Raw genomic sequence first — 19,953 nt, forward strand, 5'->3', positions numbered from 1 at the left:
CCAGGATCAAGCCCTGGGCCAAAGGCAGGCGCCAAACCGCTGAGCCACCAAAGGATCCTCTAAAACTTAAGTTTTAATAGTGGCTCAGTATTGGAAATTTCCAGCATCATCCTTGCCTAGGAAGGGAGCTAATATTGACCCTCTTAAATAGTATTTAATAATGTATTTGGGGGGATTGTAATGTTGGAAAGAAAGTGGACCCAACTGAGGTCTGTTTCATTCTCTTTTATGATTTAAAAGCAAATGCAGGGACGTCTGAGTGGCTCCACGGTTGAACATCTGCCTTTGGTCATGATCCTGGAGTCCCAGGATCGCGTCCCACATTGGGATCCCTGCACGGAGCCTGTTTCTCCCTCTGCCTGTGTCTGTGCCTCTCTGTGTCTCTCATAAATAAATAAATAAAATCTTAAAAAAATAAAAAAATAAAAGCAAATACAAGTCTTCTACAGAGGCCACTTCAAGTTATTTCTTGGGCAACAACAGGTTTTCCTTCTTTCTCAGGGCTCAAAAATATTCCACTGTGTATGTGTGTGTATCTCACATCTTCTTTATCCGTTCATCCATTGTTACTGACAGCATAGTTAGCACAGTGGTTAAGAGCACTATGTAGCTTCTCTAAACATAATTTGTCTGTAAAATGGGATAATAATAGCTGATATTTATTGAATACTTATACAAGTACTGGGGTATGTGCTAAGTGTTTTACATGTGTTATCTATTTTATTTATGTATTTAATTATTTGAGAGAGAGAAAGAGAGAGTGAGTGCACACGTGCGAGCTGGGATAGAGGAGCAGAGAGAGAGGGGGAGAGAATCTCGAGCAGACTCTGAGCTGATCACAGAGCCCGAGGAGTGGCTCTGTATCAGGACCCTGAGATCATGACCTGAACTAAAACAAAGGGTCTGTCGTCCAACCCACCGAGCCACACAGGTGTCCTTTTTTATTTTTTAATTTTTATTTATTTATGATAGTCACAGAGAGAGAGAGAGAGAGAGAGAGAGAGAGAGGCAGAGACACAGGCAGAGGGAGAAGCAGGCTCCATGCACCGGGAACCTGACGTGGGATTCGATCCCGGGTCCCCAGGATTGCGCCCTGGGCCAAAGGCAGGCGCCAAACTGCTGCGCCACCCAGGGATCCCCACACAGGTGTCCTTTACATGTGTTATCTCTTTATAACAGCTCTATGATATAGATACTACTATTTTTTAAAAAGATTTATCTATTGATTTTAGAAAGCAAGAGAGAGAACAAGTGGGTAGAGGGGCAGAGGGAGAGAGAGAGAACCCTCAAGTGGAATCCCTGCCAATTCCCAGGACCCTAGGATCATGACCTGAGCCAAAATCAAGAGTCAAATGCTCAGCTGAGCACCACCCAAGTGCTAGAGCCTGCATTTTTTACTGCTATGATATATGGCTTCCATGGAATGATATTAGTACCTACCTCCCCATAGTACATTTAGAAGATAAAATAACACCATATACACAGCAGTGTGTGTGTATATAGCATATAATAGAAATATATGTGTTAAAGCATATAATAGAAACTCAATAAACATTAGTTATTGTAATAATTATTCCTTTATTGAAAATAGTAACTTTCCTCTTCAGAAATGCAAATGTGAAAATTAATATATATATATATATATAAATGCTGAGAAATTTTAAATATAATTTAGAACTGTATAATTTATTTCTTAACAAACTGGTTATGTTGATATTCACAAAAAGGAGCTCAATTGTTGATCTTCCTATTTTGTTTTGGATTTTATTTTATGCTTTATATATTAACTTCTTTATCTCTGTCTTAGATTGATTCATTGCTCCTGAAAGCAGCAACACTGAAAACATTTATTTGCTGACATTTTGTATCTGGGCGATCCATTTGCCTTCCCATACCCTGAAATAGCTATCTTCTTTTTTTTTCAAATTATTAATTATAGAGTGACATTTTAAGGTATAGGGAATTTGTCTATTTTAAAATATTGTATCCCCCCCTTTTAAGACATCATCACTCAAGAGATGACAACAGCTGTTCAAGAACCAGAAGCCACTTTATCATTGGCGACACAAGAGCAGCAGGTTTCTACCCTTGAGGTTGCTGGAGAAAATGGTAACACTGAGGAAGGAAAAGATTCCCCCTTCACCACATCTGGTGTTCCTGCTGTTACTCAGCTGTCGAGGAGATGGGAGCCTCTGTCCACTACAGTTTCAACTACAGCTGTGCCTCTGTCTTTTGAAGTTACTTCTGCTCTGGAAGGTTTGTAAGCAGGGGAATCTTGGACTCAGAATTTTAGGGGGAGATTTTTCTGAGTTATAAGGAATGGAGTGAGTGTGGCACTTAGCTCTATCCCTAGGGTTTCCACACAGATCTCATTTGGAGAGTAAATAGAAAAGATGGGTGAACTCTCTTGGAGAGATGTGGCAAAGCCTAATAGGATGAGGGAGGGGTTAGTTCCCAAGTAGAATTTCCTGGTGGCTCACCACTGGGGCCTGTGAAGGCCAGACCTCCTGAGAACTCTCTCCTTGTCTGACAGCTCTGGCTGCTAGAAGCCAGAGGGTGAAGTGAAAACAGTGAGGACCTCAATTGCAATCCCAGCTTTGGTCTTCACATGTATTGTGGCCTCAAACAGGTCTCTTAAATGTCTCCAAGCTTGGTTTGTGTATCTTTAAATAATGCCCAGCCTATCTTACAAGTTATTTTAAGGATTCAAAATAATGTATACAGAGTGCTGTCTGTATAGGAGGCCCGCAAATGCTCTGATATCTTAAGGATAGCAAAGTTTTCATATCTTGGTGATCATAAGCATCATCTGGAAATTATAAAAATTATTATTATTTTTGGACCTCATGTCTCTGTCTCATTATTGGTCTAAGTAAAGCCTACTTTTATTTATTAACTGAGTTATTTTTAAAAAGTAATAAATATCTCCTAATCCTGACCCTCCAAAACAAAAACTCTAGGGCCTGGTCAGTAACCTACACATAACCCCATCACCCTTCCCACCTCACCCTCTTCCTCTGACTGTTAACTGTCATTCTGAATCTTGTGTTCCTCATTTCCTTGGTTTCCTTTTATTTTAGTTTTGTTGTATCTGCATTTATGCTTAAAATTACACATTAAAAAATTTTAGTAGTTTTTAACTTTATCAAAACAGTATCATTCTGCAGATAGCCCTTTTGGTACTTAATTGGTTTACTCAATAGTCTATGGCTAAGATTCACTTACTGCAGTTCTTTTGTTTTGACTGTTTATAATATTCCACTCTGAGATTAGATCACAATTTATTCATCTAATCTTCATCCAGTCTCTCCTAGCAATTTGCATTTGGGTCATTTCCAGGTTGGGCTATTCTTTTTTTTTTTAAGATTTATTTATTTATTTGTTTATTTGAGAGAGAGAGAGAGAAAAAGAGAACACAGAGAGAGAGGGAGGGGGAGGAGCAAGGAGCCCAATGTGGGGCTTGATCATAGGACCCTGAAATCATGACCTGATCTGAAGGCAGATGCTTAACCAACTGAGCCACCCAGGTTCCCCAGATTTGGCTATTGTGAACATTGATTGCCGCCATGCATATTCTCATACATAGTCCCTGTAATACATGTCCAGGGGTTTCTTTTGGTTAAATACCTAGAGCTGGGCTCTAGATATGAATGTTTGACTTTAGGGGGCAATGCCTAACTATCTTCTAAAGTAGTTGCACCAATTTATACTCCTAACATAGCAATGCATGTGAGAGTCTGGATCCATGTCTTAGGAACTTTAAAAAATAGTTTTTCAGGCTTCACCACCAAGGAAATTCTGATTCAGTAAGTTGGGATGTGTGGAAAGCATGAAAATTGACTTCTAAAAAATTACTTTGGAGATTCTGATGATCTGCCAGACATGCCAAATAATACTATGCTAGAGCTTTTTATATTTGGGAAAACCTGGGGGCTAAATTGGCTGCTTTGAAATTGAGCAGATTCTAGACACTGATACCCTTAGTCTATGCCTTGATTTTTAAAAGTAGTCTTTGACATGTATTTTAATACTTTTCTTGTTAAATTTTCTACCTTTGGCAGTAAATTATATAAAATCTTGCAAAATCTGTAATATTATCAATAGAATACATGGGAAATCAATTTGAGACAATACATTTCCCTGGACAGTAGAATGTTTACCTTGCGTAGCTGGATTGATGCACACTGGGAAGGGGAAGCTTATCTAAGTGCCAGACTTAGATACTACTAATACTACTACTTATACAGTAGTATATAAGATACTGGTTTCATTATGCATTTCTTTCTTAAAAAGGAAAAAGACATGTATACGGTTCTCCTAATGATCATCTTTGGGTCAAGTCCCATCTCTTGTGTTTGACAGATCTAATGGACACTGTCACAGGGCCAAATGAGGAATTGTTCACACCAGTTTGGGGCTCTCCAGTGACTCCTCCTGGAATAATGGAGGAAGCACCCAGCCTTTTCCCAGCGCTTCCTGATTCTGAGGCGTCCTCGGAGAGAAGAACCGCTGTCCCATCCATTAGCCAAGTTAATACAGCTGCCTCATTTGGCCTGGACCAACTTGAATCTGAAGGTACCAATGATTTGAAGGGGATCTTTTCTAGAACCAATGGAGTGAGTCACTGAGCAAATGTTGTTTTTGAGAAAAGATTAAGGAGAAATGTGATTTCCATCCACAGTATAAATCAGAGGTCAGTAAACTGTGGCCTGGCTAAAGCTGGCCTGCTATCTATTTTTGTATGATCTCAAGTTAAAAAAAATGATCTTTAGGGGCAGCCTGGGTGGCTCAGCGGTTTAGTACCACCTTCAGCTCGGGGCCTGATCCTGGAGACCTGGGATCGAGTCCCACATCGGGCTCCCTGCATGGAGCCTGCTTCTCCTTCTGTCTGTGTCTCTGCCTCTCTCTCTCTCTGTCTCTTATGAATAAATAAAATCTTTAAAAAAAACATCTTTACATTTTTAAATGATTGAAAAAATTAAAGGAAGAATAATATTTTGTGACATGTAGCAGTTAAATAAAATTCAAATTTCAGTGTTCCTAAATAAAGCTATATTGGGACCCAGCTGCACTTGCTCATTTACATCTTATCTGTGGCTACTTTTGTGCCAGATCAACAGAGTTGGAGTAGTTGTCACAGAGATTGAATGTGCACAAAGCGTAAAACATTGACAATATGGCCCTTTACTGAAAAAGCTTGCTGACCTCTGGACTAGATCAGTAGTTCTTAACTACAGGTGAACATAAGGATCACATTGGAGAGCTTTAAAAAAATCCCTAATGCCTGATTCCTTCCAGTGCTTCTGATTCAGTTGGTGAAGGATCAATCTGGCATCCACATTTTTAAAGAGTGCTTTAGATGAGTTAGGTCTGCAGGCTCGACTGAGGATACTGGTTTGTTTGTTTTTTTGTTTTTTTGTTTATTTATTTATTTTTAAAGATTTTATTTATTTATTCACTAAAGACACACACACACACACACACACACACACACACACACAGAGGCATAGGGAGAAGCAGGCTTCATGCAGGAAGCCTGATGTGGGACTTTAGGATCACGCCCTGGGCCAAAGGCAGACGCTCAACCGCTGAGCCACTCAGGCGTCCCAAGAATACTGGTTTAAATGGAAAATTTGAGTTTCCCCACCACATTTTCTTAGGTGGAAGTTTTAATGTGGACTGTATTTTCACAGCACTGCTCTGATTGTTAGTGCTTGTTTTTTTCCCTCTTTACTTTCTTTTTTTTTTTTTTAATTTTATTTATTTAAGAGAGAGAGATAGAGAATGAGAGGGGACGGGGCAGAGGGAGAGGGAGAAGCAGATTCCCTACTGAGAAGAGAGCCTTGCATGGGACTTGATCCTAGGACTCTGTGATCATGACCCAAGCTGAAAGGAGATACTTAACTGACTAAGCCACCCAGGCACCATGGGTTTTTTCCTTTATGATACATTTCTGGGTTAGGATGTTATAGTCTTTGAAGAGGGGCAGTCTCTTCACCTGTTGAGATGGAGAAATACATGCCAAATGAAGCTTTCCAAGACATTGGCTGTGAGCATGAAGAAGATGCCTGGAGCACAGCTGCACATCCACAAATAAGACTGGAAATATGATGGAAGGTCATTTAATTAATCAGCATTTTAGCAGGTGAACAGTTTCTGGTGGGAAGTGAAGAATGTCCAGAGATTTGTAATCCTGAGTTTCTAAAACTAATCTAGAAGACAGGTAGGCTTTTGGGCACTAAATTAGCCATAGTTCTGATGCAGTAAAGACAGAAGATGTGCTGTTATTTGATATTTTGTCTCCTGTTGAGCAGGGAAGGTGGTTCAGCTAGGTTTGCTGCAGATTCAATCCCAGACTTTCTGGGTAACACTGGCAGTTTTCTGGCAGAGAAACATGACATTCTAAGAGTATTCTGGAGAACTCCATGGTAGAATGGCGGTTTAAGAAATGGATCAAAGCAAGCTCAGAGGCTAACAGGTCTTGCACTCCACATTGAGATAAAACCCATATAACTTTGAGATTAATCTCCTTTTAGCTGCCTGCTCTCCTTGACGCCATCTGGAAAAAGCAGGTTCCCCCAAATTAACCTGAGTTAGAGATGACAGCTTTACCCAGCAGGGCTCATTAAATCAGAGGAAAAAAAATATATTTGTGAGTAATCCATACTTGTGAAACTGCAATAATTTTCTAAATTTAGTAGATGATGGCAGTTGCATTGAAATATGTGAGAATTTTTTTGACTTGCCTAAGATGTCCTGGAGTTTTAGTGCTTTTCTTCTACACAGTTCAGTTCCAGCTTCTTTTTGAGAATCTATTTTGTCAGTTTTTGATCTAGATTATGATTCTCGTCAAGGCTTATGAAAGGCATTTTTGGTTTAAAAATATTCTTTCTGTTACATTTTTGGGCTTAAGATTTTGAATGAGCACACTTTTTCTCCTAGATTCTAGGATGTACCATTTATGTTTAATTAGTGTACGTTAATAATGTCATGATTAGTTTTATGCTGGTGCATCTACTCCTCTGGACTAGCTTATTTAAACAGTTAAGCCTGCTAGACTCCTGATTGTATTGGAGGTCTCTAGTTTCAGTGCATGTTTTTCCACCTTGCCCAGGAATGTAAGCACACCTTGAGAGCTTTTGGGTGAAGGATTTAAATTCTATCCTAGGATTATACCCAAAGGAAGATAGTTTATTCTTACCCAGAACAATGGCTTGTGCTATGTCAGGTTACCAGCCTTTCAAGTTTGAATCTCTATGATGAGTTAACAGATGACATCCAGTTCTCCAGTTAAAGATGTGTGTTTATTTAATTATCTTATGAAACTCCTATGTTATTTTGGTATCTTCTTTCCCACTAGGGGACAGAAGCACTTCTCCAGAGAATGAAATAGTTTTCTCAATGGGATATGGGCAAGACTTGCATTTATTAGACAGCAGACAACCAAGAAGTAAGAACCTTTGTGGAAATTTCTGAATATTTATCCTTTCAGGGATAATTAATGGCTCAAATGAACCTCAGTTTGTATCTACTTGGCACCCTGTCATCTTTGTCTCCTTCTTAACGTTTCTACAACGTAATCACTGTCTAGTGTTTTCTAGGGCTGCAGTAGTGAAATACTGCAAACTGGATGGCGTGAAACGACAGAAATTTTTTCTGTAGTTTTGGAGGCTGGAAGTCTGAAATCAAGGTGTAGGCAGGGCCACCCTCCTTCCAGTGCCTCTAGAGGGGAATCATCCCTTGCTTCTTCCAGCTTCTGGTGGCCTCTTGAGTTTCTTTGCTTGTGATAGCATAATTGCAATGCGTGGCTCCATGCTCACCTGGCTCTTATCCCTGAGTGTTCTCTCTGCCCAAATTTCCCTGCTCTTACAAGAACACCATCCACTGTATTAGGACTCATCCCAATCACCTCATCTTAACTAGATTATATCTGCCAATATCCTATTTTCGAGTCAGGTCACATTCACAAGTGTGGCAGGATATCTTTAAATATATATATATATATATATATATATATATGTATATTTTTTTTGTGGGGATGCAACTCAGTACATAACTGGGGTCTGCTTCTGAGAAGTTTGCCAGTGGGCTCTGAAGGTGGACGTGCTCTGGCTCTGCAACACCCACTTGAGAGATGTGCATTGGTAGAGCAGGAGAAGTTTCGGTGTGTTTTACATTTCTGTTTCTGCCTCTATAAGTGCATACTGCCTTGTGCCTATTTCGGTAGGTGTTTTACCTTGTCAGCAAAAATGCGGTGTGATTTTTGAAGGGATAATGGTTTATCTGTCACTTTGCCTGATACACTACTTCTCTGTACCTTTTTTTTTTTTTAAGGGAATACAGGTTTTCAGGGTGATAAAAAATGCATTATATTTATCTCAGGCATAACTCTACTTGGACTGCATTTATCATATTTGAAATATAAAAATGACAGAAGTCTTCTAATTTTTTATTCAAAATAGGATATGGCAAGTTAGTTGCATATGTATAACCACGTAAATGAGTATTTGGACATGATCTCTGTATAGATTGATATCCTTTTTTGGTGAATATTAATGTATTTCTCTGCTCCAAAATGAGAACTTAATAATATCTGATTACTTATGAAAATTTGCTTGGAATTTTTTTATCTGGGTTAACTGTCCAGTTATTTTATTTTAACCCTAATAACAAATAGACTAGGTCTTTCAGTATTTCTTAAAGAACTTAAAGAAGTTCTGCTTGCTTTTTTTTTTCTTAAAGATCCATTTATTTTAGAGACAGAGTGAGAGCGCACGAGTACATGTGTATGCAGAAGTCAGGGGAGGAGCAAGGGAGAGAATCTTCGAGCAGATTCCCCTTGGAGCTTGGGGCTCCTGGTAGGTTCCATCCCACGGCACGTGAGACCATGGTCTGAGCTGAAACCAAGAGTTGGTTATTCATCCGACTGAGCCATCTCTGCTTTCTGTATTTTAGAAATCCAATTGAGGATATCTATTTACTCTAAATAAATCAAACTTATTTTAGGCTCTCTTGTATTCCCACAGAAGAGAGAAATTTATCTGTGCTGCAAAATAGTAACAATAATTCTGTAGGGTGGCAGGTTATTGCTTTAATAATTCAATATTCAGAAAAAAAAATCAATTGTGGGTTTATTGTACCAAGTTCTAGGATCTAAGTACATGCGAGAGGTAAGAGTTCAAAAACAAAGATTTCTTGAGATTAGGATTTGGTAATCCTTACTCACACCCCCAGACTTCCTCCCTTAATGGTTGAAATTCATTATCTGAGCCTTCCTGCTAATGGGAAATGGGAGACTGCTTGGTACTCGTCATGATGCTGACCAGACAGATTTGGGAACATCATAAATTTGCTTGGATTCTCTCAAGATTGCTCTGGGTTAAGTTATTGTTCTTCTGTAAGAGAAGAAGAAATACCAGGATCCCTGGGCTGGAGAAGGTGAATTCTTGATATGACTGATCCTACTTTTCATGTCTTTCTGTAAATAGGCTGAGTGTTGGGGCTGTATAATCTAGTGCCAGTATCCCAGACAGTTCCCATTTCCTCATGTTTCCAAAGGCCCATTCATCATGGGGTTTATCAAACAAACTCACAGTAATTGACTTGCTGGAGAATTACCATGTTTTGTTTTTTTTTTAAACTTACAATGTATGATATAGGTAAGCATGTAACATTACCTTTTTAAACAGATTTTTAATTCTTAGTGTCCAACAGGGAAGTCATGTTTAACCTTTCTTTAGCATCTTGATTTTTTAAAAATAAGACCAAATAGATCATTTAACTTTAATTTTTTTCTTTCCTGACAAGTTTTTTTCCCTCATTTTTTTGAAGATCATTTTAGCTGTCCTTATATTTAGGTTTCAAAAATTGCATTTTTGACATCTTTTTCCAGCCAGGCAGCACACATAGGGCAGAAGCCGTCATTGTTGTGTTGTTTGTTGTTTAATCTATTTTGGTGACATCCATTTTCCTGCCTTGGTGATTGTGTGTGTGTGTGTGTGTGTGTGTGTGTGTGTGTATTTAATTTCATGGATGTTTTCTACAGTCCTCTGAGAGCATTTCCATTATATATTTGTAACACTTTTTAATTTCTTCTGCTGCAGAAATACTGGTGTTCTCTCTCCTTTCTTATTTGGAATTCTTAGTTCTCTTTGTCCTAGGATTCTCTCTGCTGATAATGTAGGAATTTCAGAAGAGAGTCATGTTGGAAAAGCATATCTTTATTCAGATGACTGAATGATTCTTCTTTCAGTCTGGCGGCCTCATAGTTGCTACTGAAGTCAAGATGCTTTATTTTTTTATTGGTCAATCAGAAATGAATTAGGATGTGCATTCTTTAAGTGGCATTGTGGAAAAATGTCAGAGATGTTTTTCTTTAATAGCTCGATTGAGGGTACTTAAGAACTTGTATAGAGTTTATGAGAGAAGTGTTTGCTTTTTACTTGCATTTTATTCACAAAATCAATGTTTTTGGTCTTCCTGGTATGCACTCCTTTCCTGGTATGCACTCCTGTTATTTTCTCAATTCTCATGTAACTTTTCCACTCATGAGGCAGCTAGAATGGATAAATGAGACAGAATATTCAAAATGTCATCTTGACACCATATTTATGAACCTCAGTTTATATGATTTACCTTTGGGTCCTGCTCAGTGAAATATAATAAGAAAGATCAAGTAAGGAGTGAATTTGAACTGTTGTCCACCATTACTTGTGATATTACAGTAAGGGGTTAGGGATGTTTGCTCTAATTGTGTTAAGGATGGGTACAAGTTTTGGCCTTTGTTCTTGGAAATGCATTGGATTTCATGATATACAAATGGGGAGGATGAGGAAAAGAGTATTTGATGGAATATGCCCTTGGTTTGATTATTAGTGATGACCTGATTTGGCAGATTAAATGCTGAATTCTCCCCTCCATGCTTGTTCTGGCAAAAGCAATGGAAATTTAATAAAAATTAATAATTTTATGACCATTAACAAGAACCCAGGAAAACATCTCACATGATTGCCAAGGCAAGGATGAGCCATTTTTTTAAACTTGTTTTTATCTTTGCATCATTTTCATATATATTACATGACAGATTACAAAACACAGACTTGCTGGTGATTTCAGTAATTGATTACCTCTTATAGTAAGTCACTTTGTTGTTTTGTCCTGAAGTCATCATCCTTTTTCTGGTATTTATGGTAGATCTCTGTTCTTAAGTACCGTATGTTAGTACAGTCAATTACTTAGCAAGCAGAATGGTTATCCCAGGTTTGGTACTAATGCTCACATAGCCAGTGGTATTTCAGAAATATTTAAAATCATTCTTATGATGTATAACCCTATAGCTTTGCTTACAAATTCTGCTGTTGAAGAAAGATAACTGATACTCACTCTAAGTTTTCTAGTATGCTATCTTATCATAAGGAATTCATTTCTCAGTATAATCACAATTAAGCAAAAATTATTCTAGAGCTGATGTTTTCCTTTTTTTGGAACCTTTGTTGCCCAGCACTAGAAAGTAGAAAGTTAGTACTGCTTAGTAAAGTTCACCCTTAGACACACATGAAATTTTACGTCATAGCTCAGGATGAGGAAAGGATTTAGCCTTATGTATATTTAGAGTTTCTGTTCATTCATTTATGTGCACATTTAGCAAGTATTTGGTGATTCAGATAGTAAAAAAAGAAGAAATGGGAGTGGATCTTGCATAAAAGTTAGTAGAAGAGTTAAGACATATATAAATAACAGAAATACAATGTAGAAAGTGGGAAAGTATCACACAACAAATTACAGAAAAAAAAAGAACTCTGAGAATTAGGAATGAGAGCTTAGCCTCAGTTTAGAGAAATAAGGAATTGATATGTTTGTGAGTCGTGTGTGTGTGTGTGTGTGTGTGTGTGTGTAGGTATATATATTTGTATACATATATGTACTCATTGTTCTATTAATATTTATAAAAAATAATTGATGACAAACCCAAAAATGTAGAAAACATTGTAAAGGATGTTGAATAGATATCATGTATACCACACTAGCAATCAGTTTAAAGACATGTAATCAAGCATAATTTGCTAATTTAGCTTTTTAGTTAGATGAACTATTTCTTAAGAATAGTTTCTTTCATAGCTTTTTAAAAAGATTTTATTTGGCGGGCGTCCCCGGTGTCACTGTCATGGCGGCGTCACTTCTGCTGCGGGAAGGACGGTCCGCGGCGCTGAAGATTATGCTCTTCGAAGCACGAGTATTTCGAGGACTTGCTTCCACGGTTTCTCTCTGTGCAGAATCAGGGAAGAGCGAAAAGGGACTGCCACCAAATCCCAAGAAGCAAAGTCCACCAAAAAATGTAGTGGAACGAAAGGAGAGGGGCAGGCTACTGGCCACCCCAACAGCAGCCGAATTGTCTAAAAACTTGTCTTCACCCAGTTCTTACCCGTCAATTGTGAATTGAGGCAGGGTGGTAGCTAGCCCTAGCACCAGTCCCAATGATGGCATGCCATTCACAGATGAAGGGCTTCCAGAGTTTTTATCAAGAAGGACTTCGGTAGAGTTTCCTCAAAAAGTTCTGCCTCCATTCAGAAAACAGGGTTCGGATTCAAAAGTTCCTCAGGAGAGCAAGGGAAGGACAAATGATTCATCATCATCTTCGTCATCTTCAACATCTTCGTCCAGCTCCTCCAGTTCAGACTCCTCCTCGGATTCAGAGTCTGACGAGGAGGGTGATACCTCCAAGGTTGATCCTCAGATGATGAGCAGGGGCAAAGAAGGGCTTCCAACACCACAGGCCCCCCCATTCCCCTGAAAGTAGAGCCTCCAAAATTGCAACAGCAGCAAGAGAGAAGATCCGGTCACAGCAAGTGCAGCCAGATCTCAGCCCTTCAGAGAGGCCCCGTCAGGCAAAGAAGAAAGGGCCCACCGTGAAGTAATCAGAGGACAGAAAAGATGCTAAACCAAAAGCTACAACCCCCAAGTTACAAGCAGATAAAGAGATTGTGAAGCAAAATATAAAGGAAAAACAAATGGAGAAAATACTTAGATCAAGTGACAAAGATCAAGAAAGCCAAAAGCCACTTGAAGTTAAAAAAACCTTCCCTGACCCCACAAAGTCAGGATTGTCTACACAGCCAGATGTCAGCCCAGCACCTGTGCAATCAATAGAAAGAACCAGAGCGGCAGGACAGCTGCAAGCATCTCCTGATTCCAGAGAAAGACATTTTGAAAAGCAAGTACTGGAAGGTGATGGGGAGGTGGCATTTCCCCTACCCGACAAGGAAAATGCGGGGAAGCTGGTAACGGGAGGAGTCTTGGAGGCTAAAGAGGAGATTTTGGAAGATCAGATGCCACTGCAACATCCAAAGTCAGTTCCTGCCCCTGATGCAGGTGTGTTCAAGCAGAAGACCACAGGTCTGGAGCCTGAGGGGAAGGACAGGACGGCTGAAGACGCAGCGCCAGGCCTGCAAGAGCAGGACAACACACTGGAGCCTGCTCAAGCTGAGCCATTCGACAACACCACGTACAGGAACCTCCAGCACCACGACTACACCCCGTACACCTTCTTAGACCTCAATCTGGACCTGTCCAAGTACCGGATGCCTCAGCGCTCTTCGGGTCGGGAGTCACCTCGCCACTGAGCGCTCCCCTTGAGAGAGTAAACCTATCCGTGTCTGGGCTACAGAAATAAAATCCGCTCCAGCTATGAGGCCTGACATGTATAATCAGTGTCCCTTTTACGGGAAACGGTGAATTAGTTTATTTAACACCCATTTAGAAACATCTGTGCACAAGGGATTTTTCTCCATTGAGCCAGAACCTCAGAAAATTCTAGGCACTTTCCATCACTGTGATCCCACTATGTCGAGTCCCTGGTCAGTTTAATGTTAGTCTCCCTTACCAGCTAAGTGTTAATAAATGTAATGATAACTTCTAAAATAAAAAAAGGATTTTATTTATTTATTCATGAGAGACACAGAAAGAGAGAGAGAGAGAGGCAGAGACATAGGCAGAGGAAGAAGCAGTCCGATGTGGGACTCGATCCCGAAACTCCAGGATCATCCCCTGAGCTGAAGGCAGACGCTCAACCACTGAGCCACCCACGCGTCCCTCTTTCATAATTTTTAAGAAAGATTATTTATTTTAGAGAGAGAGAGAGAGAGCAGGAGAGAGGAGCAGATGGAGAGAGAGAGGTAAAGAGAGAGAAGCAGACTCCCCACTGAGCCTGATGATCTCACAACCCTCAGATCGTGACCTGAGATGAATGAAGTCATGAGTCTGACGCGCTTAACCAACTAAGCCACTCAGGTGCCCCAAGAATAGTTTTTAATAACAGAAGCAACTGCTTTTCAATGTAGAAGAGGCAACCATATGCTCAGTCTCAGGCTAACAAATACTTGATTTATAGGAAACTGCACCATGTCTCTCTTGAGGAGAATGTTCAGAACCCAGGCAAAAGGATTGGTTTTGAGTAATTCATCTGGGCTTGTACTCCAAGGTTGAGAATCCTTGTGAGGACTGGTCCAAATGGGGCTTTCTATGTTTGGTGATTTTGTGTAGTTGTTGAAGCAAACGTGGCTTATAACCACATGATAGGCTGTGGAGGTTTCAAAGGCATTTTAGATGTTTGCAGAAAATTAAGGCATTTTTAACAGGCATGCTTTCTCGAGGCTAGGCATAACTGTTCTTTTACTCGTGTGAACATGATAATTTTATTGCTTTGGAATACAAACAATCACAAACCTTAACAGTGTATAAAATAACATAAGGATATTATCAACTGAACATTATTAGGCTGTATTCATAATCGTGAAGTTGTTTTGACATCAGACTACCTCTTATCACTTAAATGTATACATAACCCCAAAGGAAAAGATTAGGATAAAAATATAATGCATCAATTTGAATGGCCTTACAAGATTTTAAGAATGTTCACACTTAGAAACATTGCAAATGTCTTGAAAGAGTTACATTGATTTGGCTTAAAGTTACCAGTGCCTTTTCTTCTTCAGCCATATTACCTCCTTTTACATTGTTTGATATCTCCAAACAAAATACTCTATGGAAATTTTTTTATATAAAAAATGTGTAAAGAATTTCCAGTGCTTTATTATGAGAAGGAGGTGGGCAAAAGGCCTGACATTGATCCCTCAATTTTCTCAGGGTATCTGCTTCACGTGTTCCCTGAGGGGTCCCATATCCTATTAAAACTCCAGCTCGAACATAAGTGAAAACCCTGTCACTTATTTCAATTGAAATTAGTAGAAATTAAAAAAAAATATACTTGGCTCAAACCTGAGGAACACAAAGCAAATAAACCAAGAAAATAAGAGAAACACAAAGTGAATTAGACTCACAACATACAAATTTCTCTTATCTTAGCTAAAAAGTTCTCAGGGCTCCCAGGTCCTGACCCATTCCACACTCTGAGAAGTTTTTTTTATATTCTATATCCAAAGTACTAGAACAGTTTTCAAGCACCTTGCTAGGCTTTCTGGCTTCTCAGCTTTTGGCTTGTTTCCTATACAGAGGATAACTTCCTTTTGTCCTCCTCATCCCTACCCCAACATGGAAGAGCCAAGAGCAAGATGTAAATTTCCTCTAGGGACCACCACCAAGTAGGGAATCCCTATTCCCACATACATATTATCTGCCCTGCTTTGTAGGTTTAATCCCTAGGCAATTGACAGCCAGACAACTATCATGATTGACACCACCCCACCCTCAAAGGAAAATCCCATCTTTGTTAAAAGCATGGCATGATTCGTGTCTAGGCAGTATAACACTGTTCTCACTCTACAAGAAATAAACCTGTATGAAAATAGGCATTATCGCATTTTGTAATAAATAATAGTTAGTGCTCTGTACTCTATAACAGAAAGCTATGAAGTTAAAAGAGGATAGGAAGGAGAAACAGAAACAGTTCAGCTCAAACTCATCGTTCTTTATGAAGCCTCTCAGACCACCCAGTCCCCACTGAAGAGCAGTATAGACTAGTGGAAAATAGTTCTGCTTCTGGACTTGCATGGACATACGTGTATTTAAATCTTTGCTCTGTCATGAATATGAATTGTGATCTTGACCAAATTATTTAATTTCCTTAGACTTCAGTTTTCCTATCTGTGTAAAGTAGGGTTATTTATATTCCTATCTCTTATTGTAAGAATAGAATGAGATTTTTGTGTAGTAAATGCTTGCATGACCTGGAGTAAATGCATAATAAATATGATTTTTTAAGATCATTTATCAATTAAAACCATGTATCATTTATCATTTAATACTATGTATGAATAGTTGTAATGAAATATTCACATCTTCTCCATGCAACCTTGGGTGGCCAGGTAGACAATGTAAGTAAGCAAAGAGTAAGGTGCCTAAGACAGTAGGAATTGGTAAGTGTGGTACTACTGCACATACTCCCTCTGATCCGGACACATCTTGCTCATATTGTTGCCAGGAGGAGTATGTGAGCTCAGTGATGCCAGATCTTGGAAGTTTTTCAGGATAAGCTAAAAATGTTGATTTTTATTTGACATATTCTTATTTAAGTGTTGGCAGTCAGTCCACATGTTTACCTATCCCATTTCATTTTTAAAAAAATTTTTATTGAAGTTTGATTTGCCAACATATAATATAACACCCAGTGCTCATCCTGTAAAGTGCCCTCCTCAGTGCCCATCACCCAGTCACCCCATCCCCCCCTCACTTCCCCTTCCACTACCCTTTGTTCATTTCCCAGAGTTAGGAGCCTCTCATGTTTTGTCACAATATAAGAAATAGTGAAAGGGGGGATCCCTGGGTGGCTCAGCGGTTTGGCGCCTGCCTTTGGCCCAGGGCATGGTCCTGGAGTCCCGGGTTCCGAATCCCACATTGGGCTCCTTCATGGAGCCTGCTTTTTCCTCTGCCTGTGTCTCCGCCTCTCTCTCTGTCTCTCTCTCTCTGGGTCTCTAATGAATAAATAAATAAAATCTTAAAAAAAAAAAGAAATAGTGAAAGGAATTATAAAGGAAAGGAGGAAAATGAGTGGGAAAAAATTAGAGAGGGTGCCATTTCATTTTTACTAGTATGGACACCCAAAAAGAGTCTATCTTCCCAGCAGCTGATCATCAGTTTGTGCTCTTAAATGAGTTTTCTAGACCTCCTTCAGGGCAGGTGGGCAGAGTCAGGTCTTTCTATCTTGTATCTGCATTGGCATGTGGGTTCCAGGCATTGGGTAAATGATGAATGATGGAGTGGATGGTTTTAGGACCATTATCTTGTTTAATTGATGTGCTTGCTACTTGACTTGTCCTGCTTGTTGTTGTTATCACCTTTTTTTTTTTTTTTTAAGATTTTATTTGTTCATGAGAGACACAAAGAGTGAGGCAGAGACATAGGCAGAGGGAGAGTGAGGCAGGGCTCCCTCTGGGGAGCCTGATGCAGGATGCAGGACTCCATCCCAGGACCATGACTTGAGCCAAAGGCAGATGCTCAACCTCTGAGCCACCCTGGAATATTCCAATTCTTAAGTTCTCTGGGATTCAATTCATTATTAGGCTTAATAAAATAAATATTGTATATATATATTCTATTGTACATATCCAGTGTTACATGAGAAAATGTGAAAGCACTGAATTGGCAGCAATACTTAAGATTTTAGAAATGTCATGTAATTCCATAAATTTTGAGTCAGCTTTACATTGTGAGCTGCTGAATTTGGTGGACATGAAGGACTTCAGATGCTTCTGGGGCTCCTCCATCCCTTATGATACCAGAGAGCCATCTGCTGGAGATTTGTTTCATATCCTCAAAACAAGTTTAATTTTTTCTTTCCTGGCTTTCCAGTTTTGTATCCATTTTGATGTCCAAGTTAAAAAAAAAAAAGGTCTGGAAAATAAAAGCAGTGCCATCCCCATTGTTTCACTTAGTGATAGTTAAGTGTGGAAACCATATTGTTATGATGGCTTTTGATTATATTTGTATAGAAATTGCCAGGAAAACACATGCCAACAAATATTTCTTCTTTTATTTTATTTATTTTTTGTCTTTTTATTTATTTATTTATTTATTTTCACTTGTTAGCATTTAATGAACCTCCCCCTATGTGTTTTCAAGCTACTAGAATGCAGGCGCCCCCAACACCCTTTATCTTCTCCTCAGCTTTTCTACTGAAGAATATGGCATTCACGATGACAGGCTGTTTTGGAAGCTTTCCATTTCCCAAAACTTTGTAGTAGCCTGATCGCACCACATCGATAATAGGAGCAGCTCCAGTCTTGTTTTTGGCAGCATTTTCCTGTGTCTGCTCACTGACTAAGGTCCACACTTTATCAAGGTTGACAGTTGGGCAGAAGCTCTGGTTCCTCTTTAAGTGGTAATGTCTCATACCGACTTTTCCAAAGTAACCTGGGTGATATTTGTCGAAGTTGATCCTGTGATGATGCATGTCACCAGCATTCCCCTGGCCTCTTGGGTGTTTCCGGTGCTTGCTGATGCGGCCGTGGCCATGGCTCATGTGGCCCCAAAGTTTCCAGGTCTTCCTCTGTCCGGATGGCATGTTGGCAGCCCAGAGGAAAAAAGCTATTTTTTGTCTTTTTAGAAGATTTTATTTATTTATTTATCTGAGAGAGTGAGCATGCAAGCAGTGTGGGGGTGGTGGGCAAGGGAGAGAGGGAGAAGGAGAGAGAATCTAAAGCAGACTTCCTGCTGAGCGTGCGGAACTCATCGTGGGGCTCCATGACCTGAGCTGAAACCAAGAGTTGGACATCTGATCGACTCAGCCACACAGGTGCCCCCAAATGTTTCTTCTTTTAGAAATATGCTACTGGGATGTGTCCAAGCGACTCCCTTTAAGGGGGAAGTGGGAGAAAGGCTAATATGTACTCAGCATCTGCCCTGTTTTTTCCATGATATTCTTTCTCTTCTTCATGTGCCCTAATTTACCTTAGATTTAATTTTAAACATTGTAAATGAAAGAAAAGGGCCACTAAAAAGAAAAGTTTGACACTTAAAAGATGATGATTCAAATTGATGATTACTTTTCCAAAGAGACAGAGTGTACAGGTAAGATGCTCTTCTTCCTGTAAAACAGGGAGAGATAGGTTATGTTGAGTACAAGTATTACTGTTGAAATTCTTCCTGTCTCCATTATTGGGATCATGTATTCTCTCTCTCTCTTTTTTTTTAAAGACTTTATTTATTTATTCATGAGACACACACACACACACACACACACACAGAGGCAGAGACACAGGCAGAGGGAGAAGCAGGCCCCATGCAGGGAGTCCGATATGGGACTCGAGCCCTGGTCTCCAGGATCACGCCCTGGGCCGAAGGTGGCGCTAAACTGCTGAGCCACCAGGGCTGCCCTGGATCATGTATTCTCAACCAAGGTTCCCCTTATTAGTAATACTCTGGGAATGCTAGCAACATCTGTAGCTTCTGGAAATCTAAAAATGTCTAAACTGTGATAAAAATGGAATGAGAGAAACTGAAGACCTTTGGTAGGAACTGCCTATTAAATTCATGGCAACCGGACTTTGGAGCAGAGTCAGATTATTCAGGCCATGATCGTGGGGTAATTTTTCTTCCATATATATGTTCTGTTTGGATTCATTGAAAATTAACTCACAGTTCTGGTCCTGAATGAAAGTAAAACTCTTGGTTTTGGTGAACTTAGGCAGAAGTGTTTGCAAAAAATACAACAGGCCTGTTCTAGAGAGTCAAAAATTCTGGGCTCAACAAACCCATTTGAGGCTCTGTTATGGTATTTAAGCACTCAAGGCAGTTATATCACCAGCTGTGAGGGCTGTAAGTAAAACATAGTTTATCAGGCTTGCTTTCTGTTTAGCTGACAGTGTAAGCTTAGAGGATAATGCCTGCAAAGCATTTTGAGCTCCTCGGAAGAAAAGCCCCGTGTAAGTTCGAAGTATTGTTATGGGTTATAAAACAGCAGTTAAGAGATTTTGTCAGAGTATCTAGACAGGTGAAATTGGC

The 19,953-nt window shown here is 39.6% G+C and overlaps 3 protein-coding genes across 8 annotated transcripts in view; 2 read left to right on the forward strand and 1 right to left on the reverse strand.

Annotated features, from left to right (window-relative positions):
* The window catches only part of ARMH4 (armadillo like helical domain containing 4), a 195,055-nt gene that overhangs the window by 83,242 nt on the left and 91,860 nt on the right, over positions 1 to 19,953 (forward strand). For 5 of the 6 annotated variants that reach the window (XR_008661646.1, XM_055303871.1, XM_055303869.1 and 2 more), the window contains exons 3-4: positions 2,002 to 2,256; positions 4,363 to 4,575. Coding sequence is in view for 5 of the 6 variants with exons in the window: in XM_055303871.1 (XP_055159846.1) it covers positions 2,002 to 2,256; positions 4,363 to 4,575 (468 nt within the window). In the remaining variant the exon portion in view is untranslated. The remainder of the gene's footprint in view (positions 1 to 2,001; positions 2,257 to 4,362; positions 4,576 to 19,953) is intronic. The other variant, XM_055303872.1, reaches the window with a different exon arrangement.
* LOC129496000 (uncharacterized) lies at positions 12,147 to 13,619 on the forward strand. Its single transcript, XM_055303873.1, is given in 2 exon segments — positions 12,147 to 12,775; positions 12,777 to 13,619. Coding segments are annotated over 2 exon segments (1,455 nt in total). The 5' UTR covers positions 12,147 to 12,163.
* On the reverse strand, positions 18,068 to 18,514 carry LOC129496002 (60S ribosomal protein L27a-like). Its single transcript, XM_055303876.1, has one exon. The coding sequence runs from the start codon at positions 18,512 to 18,514 to the stop codon at positions 18,068 to 18,070; it is 447 nt and encodes a 148-aa protein (XP_055159851.1).

Source organism: Nyctereutes procyonoides, unplaced genomic scaffold, assembly GCF_905146905.1.
Source record: "Nyctereutes procyonoides isolate TBG_1078 unplaced genomic scaffold, NYPRO_anot_genome, whole genome shotgun sequence".
NCBI classification, from domain to species: Eukaryota; Metazoa; Chordata; class Mammalia; order Carnivora; family Canidae; genus Nyctereutes; species Nyctereutes procyonoides.